The sequence below is a fragment of the Python bivittatus genome, unplaced genomic scaffold (assembly GCF_059951505.1).
Source record: "Python bivittatus isolate LINGU-HERP-01145 unplaced genomic scaffold, Pbiv_v1 ctg000020_np1212, whole genome shotgun sequence".
Classification (NCBI taxonomy): domain Eukaryota; kingdom Metazoa; phylum Chordata; class Lepidosauria; order Squamata; family Pythonidae; genus Python; species Python bivittatus.
The window spans coordinates 125389130-125409730 of record NW_028277030.1 but is presented as its reverse complement, the minus strand read 5'-3'; the positions used below and the strand labels follow the sequence as shown (position 1 = coordinate 125409730).

Below are 20601 nucleotides of genomic sequence, written 5' to 3'. Positions count from 1 at the left end.
CAACAAAAACTACACACAAAAGGAAAGAAAAGAGCCCAGAAATTTGGCACAGTGTGGAATGGCTGGTCTGGTGATAAGGCAAAACTGATAAAACATTTGCCAATTTCATCCCTCTTCCTCTCGTCTGGGCTACTGAAGGGGACCTGCAAATCCTTCAAGTTAGCATTTCCCTAGCAGGACCTTAAGTGGTTTCAATTACACGGCAAGTGCGATAAACAGAAGTCAGCTCCGCATCATAGGAACACAGAGCTCCAGAATAGTTATCCATTTGAATCCTCATGTGGAAGTGAAACAAAACTTTCATTGGACCGGATATAAAACATCTGATTTAACTTAATTGGTCCACAGAAGGACACAAAATTCCACAAACCTTTAGAGAGTTACAAGATTGTGCGTATGGGTCTCTCTGTAATTTTTTTTTTTTTTAATAGTAGACAGCCTTATTATTAGGATCGTAGATGTCAATACATGTTATTTTCCAAAGTGCACCTTGTTATTCAAAAGTAATATAAAAAGGGCTTTCTCACTGTTAGAGAGTAAAAGCCCTATTGATGAGATTTTAAGCCTGTCCCTTTAATATGTGGAACCATATTGTGTGCTTCCTGCATTAACACACCAACAACGTTTTGTGTCTTATTTTTAAGAATGTCTTCAGCTTGCCTCACCGTTGACCGGCTTTCCAACCAAAGTGTATTATAAGTGTTTATTGTATTTTAATCAGTATTTTAACCAGTATTTATTTTTGTTTTACTGTAAACCACCCAGAGTCACTCATTGAGTGAGCTGGGTGGTGACTAAATTTGAAATATAAGTAAATAAGAAATACATACAACTGTTAGAAACCACTTTCATTTTCAGCTCACTGGAGTTATTTTGCCTGAATCTGAAACTACACGTAATTGGAAATAGTTTCTCTGAACAAGTTAGGATTAAACCAGATTTGGTTAAAAGAACCATGATTTGTCTATTTCAGATGAAACAACAAATTGCAGTTAGTTACGAGCCAAAGCATGCTGCAGAATATGGCAGTGTAGAGACATATGGCTGAAGTTCATGAATGTAACAATAAGCTTAACTTTGGGCACTGAAAAAGCAAACATGGATACCACTTTAGATGTGAACCTCCCTTTAAAATATCTACTACAGTTGTCCAAGTTCCATGTTTGTGTCAAACAAATTGGAGGCTTTTGTGAATGGAGCTAAATTACAGTTGATGAAACAAAGTTTAGAAATACATCTGAGCATCAACACCCTCATTTCAACGTTGTACGCTGCTTGGTGACTGGCTGATTATTCTACCATCATAGTGAAGGAGAGGAAACTCAACAGGCAGAATAAGCAATTCCTCCCCTTCCTGCTTCTGCTGCAGCGCCACAGTAGGTGGTGGAAATGCTAATGGCTGTCAGATGAGCAATGGAAGAGGGGAGAATCTGACACAAGTGGCATCTTAACAGAGCTGATGCTGCCCCTATTGCCTTTCATTCCCTCTGCTACGGCCTGATGTAATGGTTGCTGCCAGGTCTCAGTTTTAGTAAACAGACTTGTTAAAATGAAATTGCTGAGATAATGAATATAATTGAAGAGGCTCATTAACTCATACCTATGGGAAATGTTTGTCTGTTGCTGCACTGCCAACCTTGCAACTAAAGCAGAGGGGAGGAAGTGAAGGTGGGATGATGGAAATCCCACAAAAGCACTCAGCAACACTTTGCTCTCGGTGGCTTTTGCAACATGTCAGGATTGTATTAATAATTGTGCTATGAGGATACTTGAACACTTCAGTGTTTTGTTAAACTCTTCAGCATGTTAAAAAAAAAAAACACCCTTCACAAGGGTTTCCTTAACCAAGCTGCTATTCATCCTTCTGGAAAATCATGATCGTGCTTTAGAATCATAGAAGAAATTTAATATGGCCAAATTCTACTTGTGTGTGCCGGTGTAAACCAGATTATATAAACAGTTTTTTCACTGCTAAGCTTACATTTAACAGCTAAGATGTCATTGAATTTTTAAATTAAAATCAGAATTCCAGTTTAAGTACTAGAAATTATAGGGTGGAAAAAGGCACATGGCTTTTTTTCAGAGTATATAATTAGAGGTTTAGAATAATCACCGTCTCACTCACAGTAGCATTTTCTAGATATCCATTTCATTGTTGAAAGTGTTTCTCTCCTTTTCTCTGTCCCCATATGCCATATAGGAGTTGGTGTGTATGTGCGTGTGTGTATTTGCAGTCTAAAATAACTGAAAACATTGCCCTTACTTTCTAGAGGTAAACAACTATATGGTACTTTCCAACTGATTCAAGTACTTTTCAAGTTAGTATACTCTTCCTGATTCATAGAACCCCAAGAATTGGGAGATAGATGCCCTAACTAGATTAACAGTTAAACAGTTAAAACCCAGGTCATGACCACATCATCATGATGACAGAACAAATAAAACACCATGTTCTCACTCCTTGGGAGTCAGTCCTCTCCTTGGTTTGAAGTCCGGTACATCTTACAAGTATTTAGCCAGAGTAAGCATGTTGCTGTAATTTAGACTTTCAAGGTTTTGTTAGTTCAATTTCCAGAGATTCTGGAAATAGATGAGAAGCAGATGCAAAGCTGCCCACATTTTAAAATCAGAAATAGGAACACCTACCATGACATCCAAAAAATGTTGTCCTCTCTCCCTCTCCATGCATATATTTCGTCTTTCAAGGGATTGACTTCATTTAGGGCCAGTTGAACATGACAGCATTTATTTAGGTTTATTTCATTATGTTTTTACCAGAATCCTTTTCAGCCCAATGCTGAAAAGAAACACATTCCAAATTTAATGGGGACAAAATTAAAGTGGAAAGGCCCAACTCCAAAAAGAGACTTCCAAAATAAGCTAGGATCTTGGTTGCATTTACCCTTACCCTGTATACCTAGTCAGAAGTGAGAAAGAGAATCACCTGAAAAATCTACTCCTGGGTATGCCTACTCAGAAATGAATATCACTTGATTTCATGCAATTTATTCCCAGGAAAGCATGTATAAGGGCCTTTTCCCATGGCTGAGTTGAAGTGCTATCCAGCCATTCTTAAGTTGGCAAAAAACTGTATCAGCATGAAATTCACTGTCCCCATTCTGATTTCTGTCTTGTCCATATCATTGACTGCCCTCCAAGGTATAGAGTATAGGGTGAGTTATGCCTAACAGATTTTACACATTTTGAAGAAAACTGTGTTTACATGCTGTTAACAGGCTTAAGGGGGAATATGCTACTACTATAACCGGTATAGCTAATGATGAGTTAAGACTGTCTTACTCATGGGTCTTCCTAATGAAGGGAACATTAGGGGAACATGGCAGAAGTAAAGACATTGGCCAGGGCATGTTTGTGCCTTGGTTAGGTGCAAGTGGAGAAATTTGCTAAAATCCAGGCCTTCTTACAGAGGATTAAGCAAAAAATGGGTAACACAAACAACACAGTAACACAGTTCTTCCAGTCCTCCATGCACCCCACACCATGCTTTTCTTTTCTTTCTGACCAATGCAAAGCATTTATTGAAGAACTTGTTTTGGATAAATGGCTATTTCAATTTTAAATGTGCCTGTTCAGATAAGAGTCCGGCTGAGTTCATTGGAAGTCTGTTCCCAAGTATGAGGGTAGTAGGATTGCAATGTTTTTAAACAGAATTTAACAACAGAAGCAGAATCAAACAACACTGATTGCATTTCCAATTTAGCAGTAATTTCTGAAAAAAATATATTGATAAAAATCTTTACTCTCACCTTCCCTTGTGACTATTATTTATAATATATAAATAAAACATAAGCAGGAAAAACAGCCTACTTCTGCATGTATCAGAACTTCACTAGAGATAACTAGATTCACTCATGAATCTCTGCGTTATTCCTGAGCACTGTTCAAACAAATAATAAACTCACTTCAAAGGGAATAGCTATTCCTAAACTGAGAATGGGAGGCAATGGCTAATATTAACTGGCTAACTCCTCCCCACATCTCAATAAGGTGTTTAGAAGGCAGTTCTATCTCAGAACTCCCTAAATACCAGGAAATAGCTCATCACATTCCCTTCTGGATGTTGATGTTGGGGAGAGATTAACAAACAGCATCTTTATACCACTGGGGACTTAATGACCATCTGTTTATTGGGAAACAGGAAATGTGAGAAGAGGAGATGGATGTATAGATGAAAGAGGAAGATAAACTGGAATCACTATAGAAAAGTGCCTCCTAACCTCAGCCTTCCCAGGCATTTCTGAAGGATATAATGATTGATGATATCAAATGTCACTGAGAGGACCAGAAAGCCCATACTTCCTTGATCCAGGTCCTAACAAAGATAATCCACCAGACCATCCAGTGCCATTTCTGCCAGAAACCCAGAAATGAATCCCTAATGGAAGTAACAGCTTCACCCAAAATTTGTTGTAATGTACATATGTCTCAGAACCTTCTTCAACATTTTCAAATTGCCAAAGCAGAAGTTGGAGATAAGGCAGAAATTATCCAGAACAGCCAGATCAAAAACTCTGGGACTGTCTTCTCAGAACAGAAATTCCCTGTCCTGTGCAACCAACCCAGGAAAGGATCTTCCACTTCCCTTCACTTCAAAATGTTAAATGGGACCCAGGAAGCATGGCTCTTCTGTGGCTGGCCCAGTTCTGTGGGATAGCCTGCCCCCCAATGACCAGATGGCCCCCCACTCTTAGCTTTTAAAAACATGATAAAGACCTGCTCTTTCAACATGCTTTTGGGACTTAAGCACTATTTCGTTGCTGTTTTTAGTTAATTTTAATCTTAATTATTTCGTGCTAAATCTTAATTGTTTAAACTTCTTTCAGTTTATTGTGTTTTGCTGTTTTAGATGTTAATGTGAGCCACCTAGTCGGTTGAATGTAGCTAGGTATCAGTTGTACAGTAAATAAATACATTTCTTATTATCAAGTGGTCTTTGTTCTTAATTGGCTGCTGCTGCTGCTGCTGCTGCTGCTGCTGCTGCTGCTGCTGCTGCTGCTGCTGATGTTGATGATGATGATGATGATGATGATCATCATCATCATCATCATCATCCTCCTCCTCCTCCTCCTCCATTGGTAAGGTGGGCATTAAATGAACATACCCAGATAAAACTCCCCAGGGAGAAACCAGATAATGCAAGGTAAGCCTAAAGAAAGCAATGTGAAGTTACTGAATCTATGCAGCAAAAATCTGGATTGCCACTAGATGTGGAAAACAGAGAAAACTGTTATTTAGCGGCTGGTCAGATTTAGATTTAGTAGCCCTAACTGCAGCTGTTCAAAGTTTATTGATTTCATTTCTTTGGAATCATAGAGCTTTTTCAGAATAGGGTTTTGCTCTGAGGACACTTGAAAAACATGGTGATCCTGTGAAATTTATGACAGTTGATACATATGCAGATAAAGTTTTGGCAAAAGCCACAAGCTGGTGAAAGAAATAATAGTCTGGTCCAATTCTGTGGTCATACTAATGACAGCACAGCAATGATTTCATTAGACAGATAAATGCTTTGAACCCAGTATAAGGCAGTTAATTTTGCCTAGATATGATTTATAAAATTGTATATGCCCCCCCCCCCCAAAGCCTTAGTCATGGCCCCAAGAAACCCTAAGATTACTATAAAAATTTATTTTTAAAAGTGTTCAGATTAAGAATACTGCTTTAATGTTAAAGTAAATAAAAATCATCTTTTTTGTTCTGACCCCACAAATTTCTTTGTCTTGGCCTCACCTATTTTTGTAGTGTATCCCCTAATTTGCCACTCAAAGATCAAATGTAGCCCTAAGCCTAAAAAAAAAAGTATATTCTGATTTACAGGAACTTGTCTCAGATGGATTGCTAGTCCCAGAAAACAATTAGTGAGAACTGCATTTACTGCTGTGCACTTCCACTGAGCTTAAAAGGACCACTAAGAGCTTTTGATTAACCTGTTGTGCCTTCCCTTTTATCCTCTTTAGCACTGCACTTCTTGCTTTTACGTTTTTTTTCTGGCACTCCCAGAATCCATTATTGATCAGACTCCAGGAGAACAAGAATAATATGCATTCCAGGATGTCTGCATTTTGCAAAATGTTGTGATATGATCCACTGGTAAAGATAGATACACACACACACACACAAATCTACATTAAGTAAAAGCATGCAGAAAAAGACATCACCTTTATGTCTAAATAAGTATAGGTTTTAGATTTCAAAGAGAACTTTAATTGAGTTTAAATTCCATTAAACAAACAAGAACGCTAAATATTTCCCAGGCTTAAGCTTCCTCCTTAAGTAAATGGAACAAAAGAGGAAAGATTGTTGTTTTACTAAAGACTGACCTTTCTTTAATAACAGATCCACCCAAAATATACAACTAAATTGTTTCACAGTAACCATCCCAGGGTGATTCTGATGTAGATTGTTGTTAAGGGTTTTGATAATGTTCTACTGAGCTGTTACCTTATTTTCAGCTTTGGCCCTTCACATGCAGCATTTGCTCCAATCTGGCACTGGTGCAATGCTGTTGTCTTCTTCAGGTAAGGTAAACCTTTGGTGCAGTCTCAGTTTCTGCTGATTTCATAGATACATCCATGCATTTTTCTTGGCAACAGTGCAGAAGTGGTCCTTGACTTCTTCTAGGATGTTTCTCAACTTCCTACTATACCTGTGGTATTTTCTGGAGGCCTCCCATCCAAGTACTAGCCAGGCTTAAACCTGCTTAGGTTGTAAGTTTAGGCAAGATCAGCCAAGCATTGCCAGCTGCTACCTAGGACCTTTAAGTAGAGACTGCAACATTCTGTTTTGTGATTTGCAATGCTGGAGCTCTGCAGGGCTTGTAGAACCCCCCCCCCTTTTTTTTTCCACAGTAACTTTTGCCTCCCCGTGCCTCACAGCCTCTGGGTTCAAGCAAGCCATTATTTTCTCCCTATCCCTGCCCCTCACCTCCATATACAGGCTCTGTGTTGTATTCTATAACTATAGTTGCAGCTGTTGGGAAAGAATCTGTTGCAAAAGGATGGTATTATGCCATCATCACAGATTTCAGTGGAAGTAATAAGCAAGAATAGTGATACTTTGACAGGCAGCTTTTCTCTTACACCAATTTTGTTTGCTTGTTTTATGCAAAGTGGCCAAATAAACACATTTCAGCATATATTGAAAACACAGGGGAGGGATACTAGCAATTATTGTTTCCCTTCTGTGTGGTATAGAGATGGGGAGATGTACATTACTTCAAGAGCGGCTGTAGCTTGGGGCACTAATCTGACTAAATGATGATTTTTGCACTCTCCAATTTGTGGGCTGGAGGCAGCACTAATTGCCTCATAGCATTCTCTGCCTCTTCTCATCATTACAAGATTGGCAGGAATGAAGGTGATCATACCAAAGGTTTCAAACACTTTGGAGGGATTGTGGAGTGGATATGACATTGTATGGAACACACCTTTTCCTAGAAATATAATTAATATATTGCATTTCATGGTTCATGGCTAGAATTCAGACTCTTTCTGAGAGAATTAAGAAGAGATGGAGACAAATGGCCTTTCAACATTCTCCATCAAATTAGTGGGCAATGAAATTGGGTGGGTGATTCTTCAGGGAAAGAAACATTGTCCAATTTCTCAAGGGCGGAGATCGCCTATAATGGTAGATGAAGTTTCCCTAAGGATGTCTCAACTTGCAATTTAATTGAAGTGTGTGGGAAGCTAGAGAGACTACAGGCCATTGGAGACATGATTGTACAGGAGAAGGCAGGACTTAACACACTCACTGCCTGTGGAGGCTCACAAGTAAATACATGCAAGAGCACCGTTCTCCAGACATGCACATTTCTCCATTGCATCAATTTCTAAAGCAAATTTTGCTTTCTCGGATCAAATGACAATGAAAAGAAATATGGTTTTTTTTCCTGCCCACTATTAGCATGAAAGTTTGCATGCAGGAAATAAAAGACCTATTGAATGAAATGTTCCAGCTGGCAGGATGATATAATTAACAATATCAGTTATTGTCTGATCTATGCTTAAACTCTCCCCTTATGAGAACAGAGGCTTGATGGAAAAACAGATGGCAGAGAAGAGAGAACAGGAACTTGATGGTACCCCACCTTCCTCCCCACAGAGGGAGACACAATTGCAAGCATCTCAACCAACAACTAATATGATGCTACTACCCCTGCCAAAATTACCCACCCAGCCACTGGTTGACAGCGCATTCACTTGACATCCAAGTGACCGGCATAAGGTCACCCTTCTAACCTGGAATGTGGCTGGATGGTTTGCATCCACCAGAGATCCTTGTTTTACTGACTTCCTCTCCTGCCATGACATCATATTGATTCAGTAAACATGAACTGCTGACGAACTGTTATTCAATGGATTTCATTCATTCTTAATTGGGGCAGAACCAAGCACAGAAAAGCACAAAAGAGTGAGAGGGGGTCTGGAGGTCCTGGTCTCCACTACACTACATGCCATATCAAGGCCCCTCCCCCCATTCAAGTAATATGGCATGGCAGTGTTAATTGAAATCAGTCACCGTGCTCTATTGATAATAAATGCTTATATGCCCCTAATGAGGCAGAAACCCCAGATCAGAGCTTTGTGGGCTGAACTGGAAACTTATGCTACTGACCTTATACTGCTGAATTCAAATGCATTTGTAGTCCTGGGAAAGGACCTCAATGCTAGATTGGGCCCCAGTGACCATACCCTCTACGCACAGCACAAATGTCCCCCTCCCAATCCTGAAGATAACAGATTCCTTCTCACCCATTGCTCAAAAGATCAGAAATTAAACTTTGCAGATCTGTGCCTAGCTCAAACAGCCTTCAGGTTAAACTTGCACATTCTAAAGGGTGCTCTTGAAAGTGACCATCCAGCTGAATTCATCTACCTATCTAGCTCCAGAATGAGTGCTATTGACTATATAATTGTCTCTAGGGACCTTCTCCCTTATGCCAAGGCCCTAGAAGTTATGCCTAAATTTGACAGTGTTCATTTTCCAATCCTGCTCCATTTAAATGTCTTCACTCAAACACATACTGTGGACTGTTACCAACCCTTTCTAATGCCAGCAGGAAGAACTAACTGCTGAGCCAAGTGAACCCTCCATCTAAATCAAATGATAACTGAGCTACTGGCCTCAGATCACCTACAGTGCCTTCAGTTTGCCCTGACATCAGCTGAGTCTCATGATGCACTCTTGAAGAACTATAACTCCCTTACCCAAGAGCTCTACCAGCATCTAACTCATAGTAACATTGCACCCTTGAAGCAACAACAGCACCACTCCAAGCCATGGTTTGACAATGAGTGTGTTAATGCCAAAAAAGCTCTTGCTACCACTTACCAGGCTTTTGTATTCAATACTACACCAACAGGATCTCCTCCAGCAGAAGAGATACTACAAACAACTGTTGGCACACAACAAAAAGGAAGCCATGAAAAACAACTGGACATAACTCATTCAAGCAGTCAAATCCAGTGACTCAGCTTCTCTCTGGCACATCACATCAAGCTCCCAAAGCAATGATCCATCCATGGTGGACTGTCACATCCTCCCAGGGAACTGGGAGGCATACTTTCAGGAACTCTACATGGACGCCTCTGTTGGAAATTGACACCCTAACCAAACTATAGAAAGTCTGCCAATGTGGGCACCAGTGACAGTGACAGAGATCAATAATCTTGTTGTTTAACTAAGACCAGGGAAGGCCCCAGGAGAAGACCTGATCCCACCAGAGGCCATTAAAAACAACTTGGGCTTCTAGGCCCCCACTCTGGCCTCACTCTTTACCTGCATTGACACCTATGGCCAAGTCCCCAAGGATTGGGGGCGTGCAATCATTGTCCCTATATATAAAAAAGGGAAAAAGGATGATCATGCTAATTCTAGACAGTTCAGCCTCCTCAACACAATCAGCAACTTTATGCAAGACACCTACAGTGGAAATTCCAGGACTGGCTGGAACAAGAAAACATACTTGCAGAGGAGCAAGCAGGCTTTAGAGGAGGCCAATCCTCCACTGATCAATGCCTAGTAATCCAATATCTCATTGAAAAATACTCCTCCTGCAACACAACCTCCCTTTATGCCACTTTCGTAGACTTCAAAGCAGCTTTTGATTCCATATCTTGAGCTAAACTATGGGAAAACTGGAGGCCTCCTCAACTGACCGAAGTTTACTTCATCTAATATGTATGCTTCATGAATGGACCTCACTCAGAGTAAGACATAACCCCCAGGGCATCTCACCAGTACCACTAGAACTGAGAAAGGCATCAAACAAGACTGCATATTGGTCCCACTCTTCAATTTCTATATCAACTCCTCAACATGAACTTTCAATCCCCAAAACTTGCTGGAAGACACATCTCTGTTCTACTCTATGCAGACAATGCAGCAGTACTTTTAAGAACACCTATTGGCCTTAAAAGAGCATTGAGAGCACTAACACAGTGCTGCAAGGAAGACCAGTTAGAACTCAATTATCAGAAAAATAAAATCATGGCATTTGCCAAAAGACCCAAGAGCCACTCCTGGAGCATAGATGGCCACAAGATTGAGCAGGTCTCCTGTTTCAAATATCTGGAAGTAGTCTTCATTCTGCCAGCAGTAGGAATGCCCATGGGGACTACATTGCTGAAAATGCACAGAGGAGCTCATCTGCCATCCTTAAATTCCTCAAGACAAGAGGTGGCTGCTATATTCCTGCAGCACTCAAATTATTTGAAGCCAAACCAAACTTTTTTATGGTGTCCAGCTGGGCCCTTTCTCCAATTTTGTACCATTAGAACTTGTACAATCCAATTTTCTGAGATCGGCCCTTCAAGTCCCCAAAAGTCTCTCTAATGCCACCTTGAGACTAGAGAAAGGCCTCATGAAAGTGGAGGCTAGACTGTGGGTGACCATAGTCAACTATTGGCTCAGACTATCCTTTTTCCCCCTTGGCCTTGCTCCATTAACCATGAGGGATGATTTTCAGTCCACATGGAAATAAGTAGTAGTAACAAAAATTTCATCCTTGGGCTTCTCTCCAGGTCTTCTACTCAGCATGGGATATGACCAGGCCAAAACACTCATTAAACAGCAAGTAGCAGACACAGAGCACCAATTGGATATAGCCAGGTCCCTAACCTTTATTGCCAGTGAATCCAACAGGTTCTCTGCTTCCCCTATGACATACTTAACTAAACTCGAAGTACCTAACCACCCAAGGGCCTTTACTCTGGCACAATGCCATGCCCTCCCCTCAGCTGTCCTTGAAGGCCAATACAGGAAGATTCCTTACCCAGAGAGACAGTGCCCCTGTGACTCTGGACACACAGAAAAAACAGAGCATGTGCTTCTCCAATGCCTGTACTACAGAGACATTCATGCTAGCCTCATCTCACCATTATTGCATAAATATCCAGGGCACACAGGACAATTCTAAATCCCCCTGCTGCTTTCAGATACCAATCCTGTTACAACCTACAATGTTGCCAGGTTCTGTGCAGCAGTGATTAAAATTTGTCAGATGATGACCTGTGCCATAAACTAGTCTTAATGAGCATCTAGTTTGTCATACTAGAGTGTTCTGTAATTTGATATAGTCTACTATATACTAACCTTTATGCTCCCTCACACCCATTTAGTGCTCCTACCCCTCCTTTTAGATTCCTTTTAGATACATACTTTCTGTTTTATATCTTTTAGCTATTATTACTATTACTATTACTATTACTATTATTATTATTATTATTATTATTATTATTATTATTATTATTATTGACTGATGTATTTTCAACGCTTTTTAATTGACTGTACCAAACCCTCCGTATGCTGGTCTTTGACTGTAGTAAAGATTTGATGATGTTATGTTTAAACACTGGGACAAACTGAATTAAAATATATACAGTACTTTGAAAATCAAAAAGATTTAGACTTAGATCCTGCTTCTTTCATTTTTCTCTGTTTTGTAAACAATTTTTTTCCTGTGTTTGGCATAGTTTGATGGCAAGTATACAGTGCTAATCAATAGTTCAACTCTATTACAGCCTTATGCACGTCTCCTCAGAAACTATTTTCAACAGTTTACTTTTAGGAAAGTAAGATTTAGAAATCCTGGCTATATAATTGGCAATATTTAGGTTTGCAGCTTTGATTTAGGGAAATGTTCAAAAGTTTAGGTTTTATTGAAGTTTTATAAACTGTGTAGAGGAACTAACTCTTTTGCAAAATGGTTACTCTGGCCTGAGAGGCATAGCTTTAGACAAATGTCTTTGAACAGACGTTGCTATTATTTAAGAAACTTTGATGAAAATAAAACTGTTCAGGCAATTAGAAAAAAAGTTTTAGGAAAAAGGAGATTGATTTATTCAGATGTCTCATTTTTGATCAGTTCTTATTTGCCTCAGGATTTCAGGAAGAACAGGCTGTGTTATAAATGTTAAATAAATAAAATAACAGATTTTGAAGGTTTCAAATGGCAACCTCAGTCAAAGATTGTTCATCTACTGCTGCTCTATGTGTCCCCCAAGAACAGAAGAGATGAATTGTGGAAATGTGCTTAGAACAGAGGAATACTCAGTTTGAAATTCATATTAAATATTTAAGATCAAATAATTTCAATGTAAGAAGCAGCTGGAAATTGTCAGATCATGTTTTGATCCTAGTGCTCTTTTCCCCACTCATGTGTCCTGAAATTAGCAGTGGAGGCCCTGATTTGGGTATCATCTCACTAAGAGTGCAGAGTGTGGGTCCCTCAACTGACATTCCATCATGTCCTTTTTCCATACTTATACTGGCTACTTTTTAATTTGTTCTTATTGATTCTGGATGCTTCTTCAGTGCTGTTTTTCATTTTAAGTTATTTTATACAGTAGTAATACATGAGGAAACAGTCATTTCATTTTTCTGGGATTTTTTCCCCTTCTGTTTTATTTGTTTATTTGTTTCCAATTTCATAAAATTATATTCATGCATTCATTAAGTAATCCATTTGTCCATTAGTAACAAAGAAAAATCCATCTAGAAGTTTGCTGTCTGTAATTTTTGTCTCCCATTCACATGGTATAAGTATTCATGCATTGATTGACTGACTGATTGATTAATGGTCTTATCTCTTAGAAGAAAAAGAACCAAATATGGCCCAAGCATAGTACAAAATGTACCATCTTGATACCAATAAATACAGATGAGCAAATTATATACTATAAAGTAATTGGACTGGTTTCATCACACAATCTTGAATAATACCTACCATGCTAGAAAATCAATATACCCTCTTGCAAACATATTGAAGAAAATTACCTTGTTTTTATAAGCCAATAAAACAAATGAATGAACTATAGAACTATGATTCATTCCACATGATTAATTTTTATAACAACTGAATGGGTTATTTCTATTCTTTAAAAAAAATATTCATGTTTCCATTTTTCCACAAAGAAATACATGTGACCTTAACAAATATTTATTAAAATTACTGGGGGTAGGGGCATGATTTTGGCTAGGAAATGGAATATAAATGCCAATAATAAATGGTTAAAGGATATTGTCTCAAATAAATTACTTATGCTTTGTTCCTAAATAGGTACTATTTCTGTCAACACGATGCGTACTCCGTATACTGCACCAGGAGAAAGTGAGATCTTGGACCTAGATGATGATTTGTACCTTGGAGGTTTGCCGGAAAATAAAGCTGGCCTTGTCTTTCCAACAGAGGTCTGGACAGCCCTTCTAAATTATGGCTATGTGGGCTGCATTCGAGACTTGTTTATTGATGGTCAAAGCAAAGATATCCGTCAAATGGCAGAAATCCAGAGCACATCTGGGGTGAAACCCTCATGTTCAAGAGAAACAGCAAAGCCATGTCTAAGCAACCCTTGCAAAAACAATGGAGTATGTAGAGATGGCTGGAACAGATATGTCTGTGATTGTTCTGGTACAGGCTACCTGGGCAGATCATGTGAACGAGGTAGGTCACTGTTTTCAAACCTTTGGTTTGCTGAATGAGGAGAGAATGAAGTGAAACAGTCATGTACATTCTACTCATCTATTTTTTTTCCCCTGCATACAGTGCCATGGATAAAACATTTGATTGATAACAAACATTATTAATTTATAAAGCAGTGAATGAAACAATGGACAAAACATTCCATTGAAAAAATAGACATTCCATTAAAAATGATCTAGTCTTCAAATACAAATTATTACTAAATGGAGCAAACTGATTTAGAATCTTTTTCTCTAATTTCTTCAAAACGTGGTATATAAAGAGGGTTTGGGGGAAGGGTGATATTATTGAAATATATGTATTGTTCATTGCCTTCTAATACTTTGGAACAACTTGCCTGATTTATTTTGCTGGTTGCAAAAACCAAGAAAGTGTCAAATGGACCTTGCAGGATTGATTAGATAAATAATGAGATTTATGAAGAATATTATATCAATACTATAACTATAAAGCTGTCAACAATAAAAAGCTTTGCAAGGGTAATTTGCTTCAAAGTTATTTTGAGTGAAGTGCTCCTTCAAAGTGGTTTCATGAAACAACATGGTCCCCTGCTTCTAAACAGTAAAGTGAATGCACTGTGTTGTTTGAATTTATGTTAATTTTGGGACCTGTTCCAGAATGTCCAGGAGCTGGAAGAGGCTTCTGTCCATGGAAATGCCAGAGAAAGCCCAGAATCACAGTGAAGTGTCTCAGTAAGACAAATTGCATCATCATTGCACTCACCTCACATATTGCAATGCCTGTGGAGGCCTAAATGCAAGGCACATTTCATAGACCTAGTAAATAGTAATTTCTCATAAGTTATAGGTTCCCTGTTTGACCCTCATACTCATTCTCAAAGCAGGTAACTCACAATGAGGTTGTGGTTTTCACAGAATACGAAAAGGAGAATACTTAAGGGAATTTACAGATTATCAGTATTGAATATGGAACCAGGGTTTAGACTGAGATTTATCAGGAAACAAGATATTTTCTTTGGCCCACAAAACAAAGGAATGGTCTCACTACATAAATGAAATTATAAAGTGGGTCAGGAAAAGAAGTGGAGGTCTCTGGTCCTGGAAACAGGAACAAAGTAGAAACAGCTGTGTAACAAACACAGTTACATAGAATAGTTTTGTAAACCAAGTCAATGCAAGGAGTCTAAACACTTAGGCAAGGAAGAAATGATAACAGTTGCCATCCAAACTTATGAATAGTAATGGAGTTTTTTTAAAAAAAAAACTGCTAAGAAACAGTAGTTTGACAGGGGCATTCAGAAAGGGTCAAAACAGAAGACAGAAAATCCCTTCTGAGATATTATTGATATATATGTATTGTTCATTGCCTTCTAATACTTTGGAAGTATTCTAATAAAGAAAATCTACAGTAATTTTTAGAATACTTGATTATTCTTAGATCTGTGAATCAAAGGCAGGCTTCAAGAGTCATAAGACAGATACTTCATGTAGTGTCATAAGACATTGCTGTAACACTGCTTTTGCCTTTAGCATTTCCCAGTTTGGGTGTTTCCAGACATGTGGCCTTCAACTCCCAAACTACAGTACACAGTTTGGGTAAGTCTCTGTCAGAGAGGATGAGCTATTTTTTTGCCAGCACTCTAAATCAACCAATTCAGCCATTCCTCCATAGGTTCACTGCCACCATGAAGGGTTACGATCTGATAAGCACTGTCAGATACCAGTGTTTGGATAAGAGTAACCTGTAATGTAGTTAACAGAAGGAGTATATATCTTTCCTTAGCTCAATCAGCAGAAGCCTTATTAACAATGACTTTAATAGATCTCTGGTGTCTAGCTGCTTCTCAAATCTTTCTCTGTGCTATGGTATCTGGATAGAGTCTAAGGGAAATAAAAGGTATAAATTACACATGGACAGAGATCCAACACCTCTGAGGTTCTCTGTTGTAGTTCTTATCTGTAATTGATCATGTTTGCAAGACATTTTATGACATCTACATTCTAGCTGTTGTCCCAAATGTTTCATTAACCTCAACTCCCCAGAATACCAAGAAGCTAAGACAAGCTTTATGGTTTAATCAAAGACATTTGGGAGTGATCATCTCCAATCTTTCTGGTGGAGATGAAGATCTTATTAGGACTACTGGCTGCAACAAATTCCCTAAAAGGGCTCAGAAAATGTTCTGGATTCACAGCCTCAGAGGAAATCAGTCACATTTATTTTCTACTCCAGCAGAGGTTATAGGTAGTTTGAAGGTTCAACTTCTTCAAGTAGTGATTTGTCTGTGACAGTGGTGTCAGAGAAAATGAATCTCTCCATGTGTATGAGCGTCCCTAAGAACAGGAATCTAGCCTAGGGAAGGATTAGTGAAGCGGGATTTTAACTTTAACAGAAAAACAAGAAAGAAAATACATGATGGGGATAGATAGAGCTAAGTACTTAGCTAGTTACTTCCCACCAGGAGGAGAGTCACCCAAGAGATCCATGCATATGTTCATTAGGAGTAAAGAAGAGCCTGAGATTAGTGATGTGCTTGTCCACAGAGCCTCCTTATCCCAGCTCTGAGATGGTAATTGAGAATAGGTCATCACACTGGAGCCTCTATCTTGGGACCAGCTTTATTTATTTATCAATTAAATTTGTATGCCACCCAAGTTCCAATGACTCTGGGCAGCTTCCAGCAGAAAAAAGTACACGCCCTCCTCTATTCTGATTCTGAGGGAGGTTGGCAACCTGCAGAGCTCCAATTGATCCAATCTATCCTTCCCATCTAGTCATGGGTTTCTGTACCTCTGTGACCATTTCTTCTTTGCCTGGCAGAGAAAACAGAGCCTTCCTTGGCAGTCAAAGTTTTTTTTTTTTGGTTCCAACAGGAAGGTATTCCACAAGATTGGAATTTCTAACTGTGACTGCACTGCTTCCCACCACAGATTATAACCATATTTGGCTGGCGCACAGTTGCAATGTTCCACATGAAGAGGAACCCTGTGCAATCAGATTTCTCAGCATGTGGATGACTGTTAATTTCAGTTCTTTGGTACAATCTGTGCTAACATTCACTACACAACACCACCGAGACTTACATTATAGTACTAATATAATATATATTATAATATATCTACCATACCTTTATTATTTTCTACTTATTTGCAACAATATTGTACTTTCTTTTGGAATCCCATGAGTTAGTGAGAAGTGTGTTAGAAGAGGTAAACTTCAGAACTACCAGTCTCTGAAAACTTAAAAGAATCTTAGTTCATAGGAGGCAATGCTTATCTTAAAGAAACAATTTCAAAATGGTGATAAATATCCCCTTTAGTTAGGGAAGTGAGAATGAAAACCATACTTATTGGTGTGTGTATTTTATGTTTTTCTTTAAAAGTAGGCAATGAAAAATTACTTCAGCCTTTATGGGGAAAAGAGATCACATTTCATTATGCCTGATTTTCAGGAAAATGTCATTATTAAATCATTGCATCTTCATAATGAGAAGAATGTCATCTTTATGTGTTTATGCATTTACCACCCAAACTATTATTTATAAGTATAATAATACCCCCACATATTTCTCTATACATTTGAATGATGCTATATAGTATCATTACGGAAGCATGGTTAGCATTTGTTTTGTAGGAAGGGAGACCAACAGAGTTGCCAAAAGATTTTTTCCAGAAAAATGTTTCTAATGTAGCATCATTCAAATAGGATTGCATTGCTAGTACCAAAAAGCAATTACTTTAAAGAAAATCCATAAATGACAAGACACTTCCCTAGTTTTGTTTGTTTGTTTTCTGTCCCTAGAAAGCTGGATTCAACCTTGTAGTGACATTTTAGCCAAGCATGTTTTTAAGTCAAAGAAATGACGGTTGCCTAAAGATGATATATTACAGAAACTTGTATGTTTTCCCTCACACCCCAACATAGAATTGGGCACCAGTGACATTCTTAAATGTAGTCAGGAGGTCCTGGAAGCTAAATTGAAGTTGCTAGGCAGGAAGCTGAACCTCCAGGATATTACTTGTTCCATGTGCAAAGCCAGCTAGAAGACAGCTGAAATGTCTCACTGCATGGATGTGTCAATAGTTACTAGAGGATGGCTTCCTACTTTTTAGGCACAAGAGAATCTTTTGGGCAAAGTTGGACCTGTATGGGAGGGATGGGCTCCACTTGAACCAAAGTGGGACCAAACCACTGGTGCTTAAAATTAAAAAGAATGGCAGAGCAGCTGTTAATCTGAGGGTGGTGGGAAAGATGGCAGAATCTGAGGGGCATCCAGTTAGGAAGCAGTCATTGTTTAGGGAAGGAGTTGAAAAGAATTATGTCTGCTCTAAAGGAGAAGTGAGAGAAATAGGAGAGGGTAATGTAGTCAGATGTCATGATTTTTCAACATGGCCAAATGAAACAAGGGAATATGGCACAAATCAAAGAATTGAAATAATACTGTGAAAGATGCTTGGTACAAAAATTGCTAGGAGCCTGCAGGCCACAGTGGGCAAATTGGAATGCCTGATCTTAGAAGGAAGTATAGATACTACGGCCATAACTGATACCTGGTGGACTAGGGAAAATCAGTGGGACATGGTTATTCCTGGTTACAAACTCTATAGGAAAGACAAGGAAGGGTGTAATGGAGAAGGTGTCTCCTTATATGTCACTTAATCACGTTATCTTGACATCCCCAAAGAGACAGATCATCCGACAGAATTGCTCTGGATAAAATATCAGGTCATAAAGTAGGTTAATACTGGAGGTATATTAGTGTCCCCCTAACTAAGATGCTCAGAGAGATCTGAAGATGGAGAGGAAATCAGACAGGCATCCTGAAAATGAAGCCTTGTTATTATGGGGGATTTCAATTACCCACACACTGAATGGGTGAATGTGTGTTGAAACCATGGCAGAGATATAAAATTCTTAGATGCTATAAATGACTGTGGTCTCAGCAGTTGGCTATGGAACCAATGAGGGAAGGGGAAATACTAGACCTACTCTTAAGTAGTGCTCAGGATTTAGTGAGAGAAATATATGTAGTCAAACTAGTTGGGATTAGTGACCATAACACAAAAAAAAGCAGCATTCAAAGATGAGATAACCTACATAGCACATTGTCATATTTGACTTCAGAAAGAGGAATTTCTCAGAAATGAATAGACTGATGAAAAGGAAGCTCAAAAGGGAGGCCAAAAGAAGGCTGTTGTTTAAAACCACAATAATAAAGGCTCTGGCATGATCAGTGGTGTGCTGGAACTGGCTCATACCAGCTTGTGAGAGCTGATTCTCAATAAGCTTAACAGCCATGGAATAAAAGGACAGGTCCTCTTGTGGATAAGCAACTGGCTAAGTAATAGAAAACAAACAGCAGGAGTAAATGGACATCTCTCACAATGAAGAGATGTTACTAGTAGGGTTCCCCAGGGTTCTGTCTAGGACCAGTGTTTTTTAATATATTCATAAATGAACTGGAATCAGGTGTGCCAATGGAATAGCCAAGTTTGCTAATGACACAAAATTGTTCTGAGTGATAAAAACAGTAAGGGACTGTGAAGAATTCCAAAGGGGACTGTGCACATTAGGGGAGTGGGTGTCAAAATAGAAGATGTCATTTATATAAATCATTGATGCAACCACTTCGGGAATATTGTGTGCAGTTCTGGTTGCCATATCTCAAAAAGGATATACTGGAGCAAGTGAAGATTCAAAGGAAGGCAACTAAGAGGATCAAGGGGTGGGACAGCTTCCCTATGAGGAAAACTTGCAACTTTTGGGGCTTTTAGGTCTAGAAAGGAGATAAAGGAGAAGGTACATGATTGAGGTGTACAAAATTATGCATGGAATAGATAAAGTGGACAAGGAGAAGCTATTTTCCCCTTCCCAAAGTACTACAACTAGAGGTTATCCAATGAAATTGAATCCTAGAAGAATCAGGACAGACAAAATGAAGTATTTTTTCACACAACACATAATTCAGCTTTGGAATTCACTGTCATGAGATAAGGTGCTGGCTTGGCTGGCTTCCAAAAAGAGTTGGACCAATTCATGAAACTCATGGAGATAAAGAGCTATTATGAAGGCCATCTACTGGAAGACTAGTGCATTTCCTTGTGAAGTTGGTGGGCCACTGTGACATCAGACTGATGGACTAGATGGCCAGGGGTCTGATCCAGGAGGCACTCCTTATATTCTTATGTTATATATGCTACACATGCATACATTTTTATTATACAAGAATTGCTTTGTAGTCAAAACCACTCCCAATGCTGCTCACATGGGTGTGAATGTCTGTGTGGCAACTCCTTCAGCAACATTACACTCCCCAAATTAAGATTATTTGTGTTCAACCAATTAGAGATCATTTTGCTATGATCTTAGGCAATTAGAAATCATGCTGATATGATTATGTTGCATCGTATGCAATTCTTACCTGCATTGATAACATTTTATCTGCTACTGGGATGGATTCTTCCTCCCTCCTACAGTCCTTTCTCCTTTCTTGCAAGCCTCAAATCTGTTCTATATCCTACTGCACAAAGACAGGTTCACTCATATAACAATGACTGTAGTCTATCCTGGTTATACTATATTATCAATCAGATTTAGCTATGGCACGTTGCAGAATAAATTCAGAGGGAAGGTAA

At 38.9% G+C, this 20601-nt stretch overlaps 1 protein-coding gene across 15 annotated transcripts in view; it reads left to right on the top strand.

Moving 5' to 3' along the window:
- Positions 1-20601, top strand: part of NRXN1 (neurexin 1) — a 986667-nt gene that overhangs the window by 417804 nt on the left and 548262 nt on the right. For all 15 annotated transcript variants that reach the window (XM_088149210.1, XM_088149217.1, XM_088149185.1 and 12 more), the window contains one exon: positions 13583-13966. In XM_088149210.1, coding sequence (XP_088005336.1) covers positions 13583-13966 — 384 coding nt within the window. The remainder of the gene's footprint in view (positions 1-13582; positions 13967-20601) is intronic.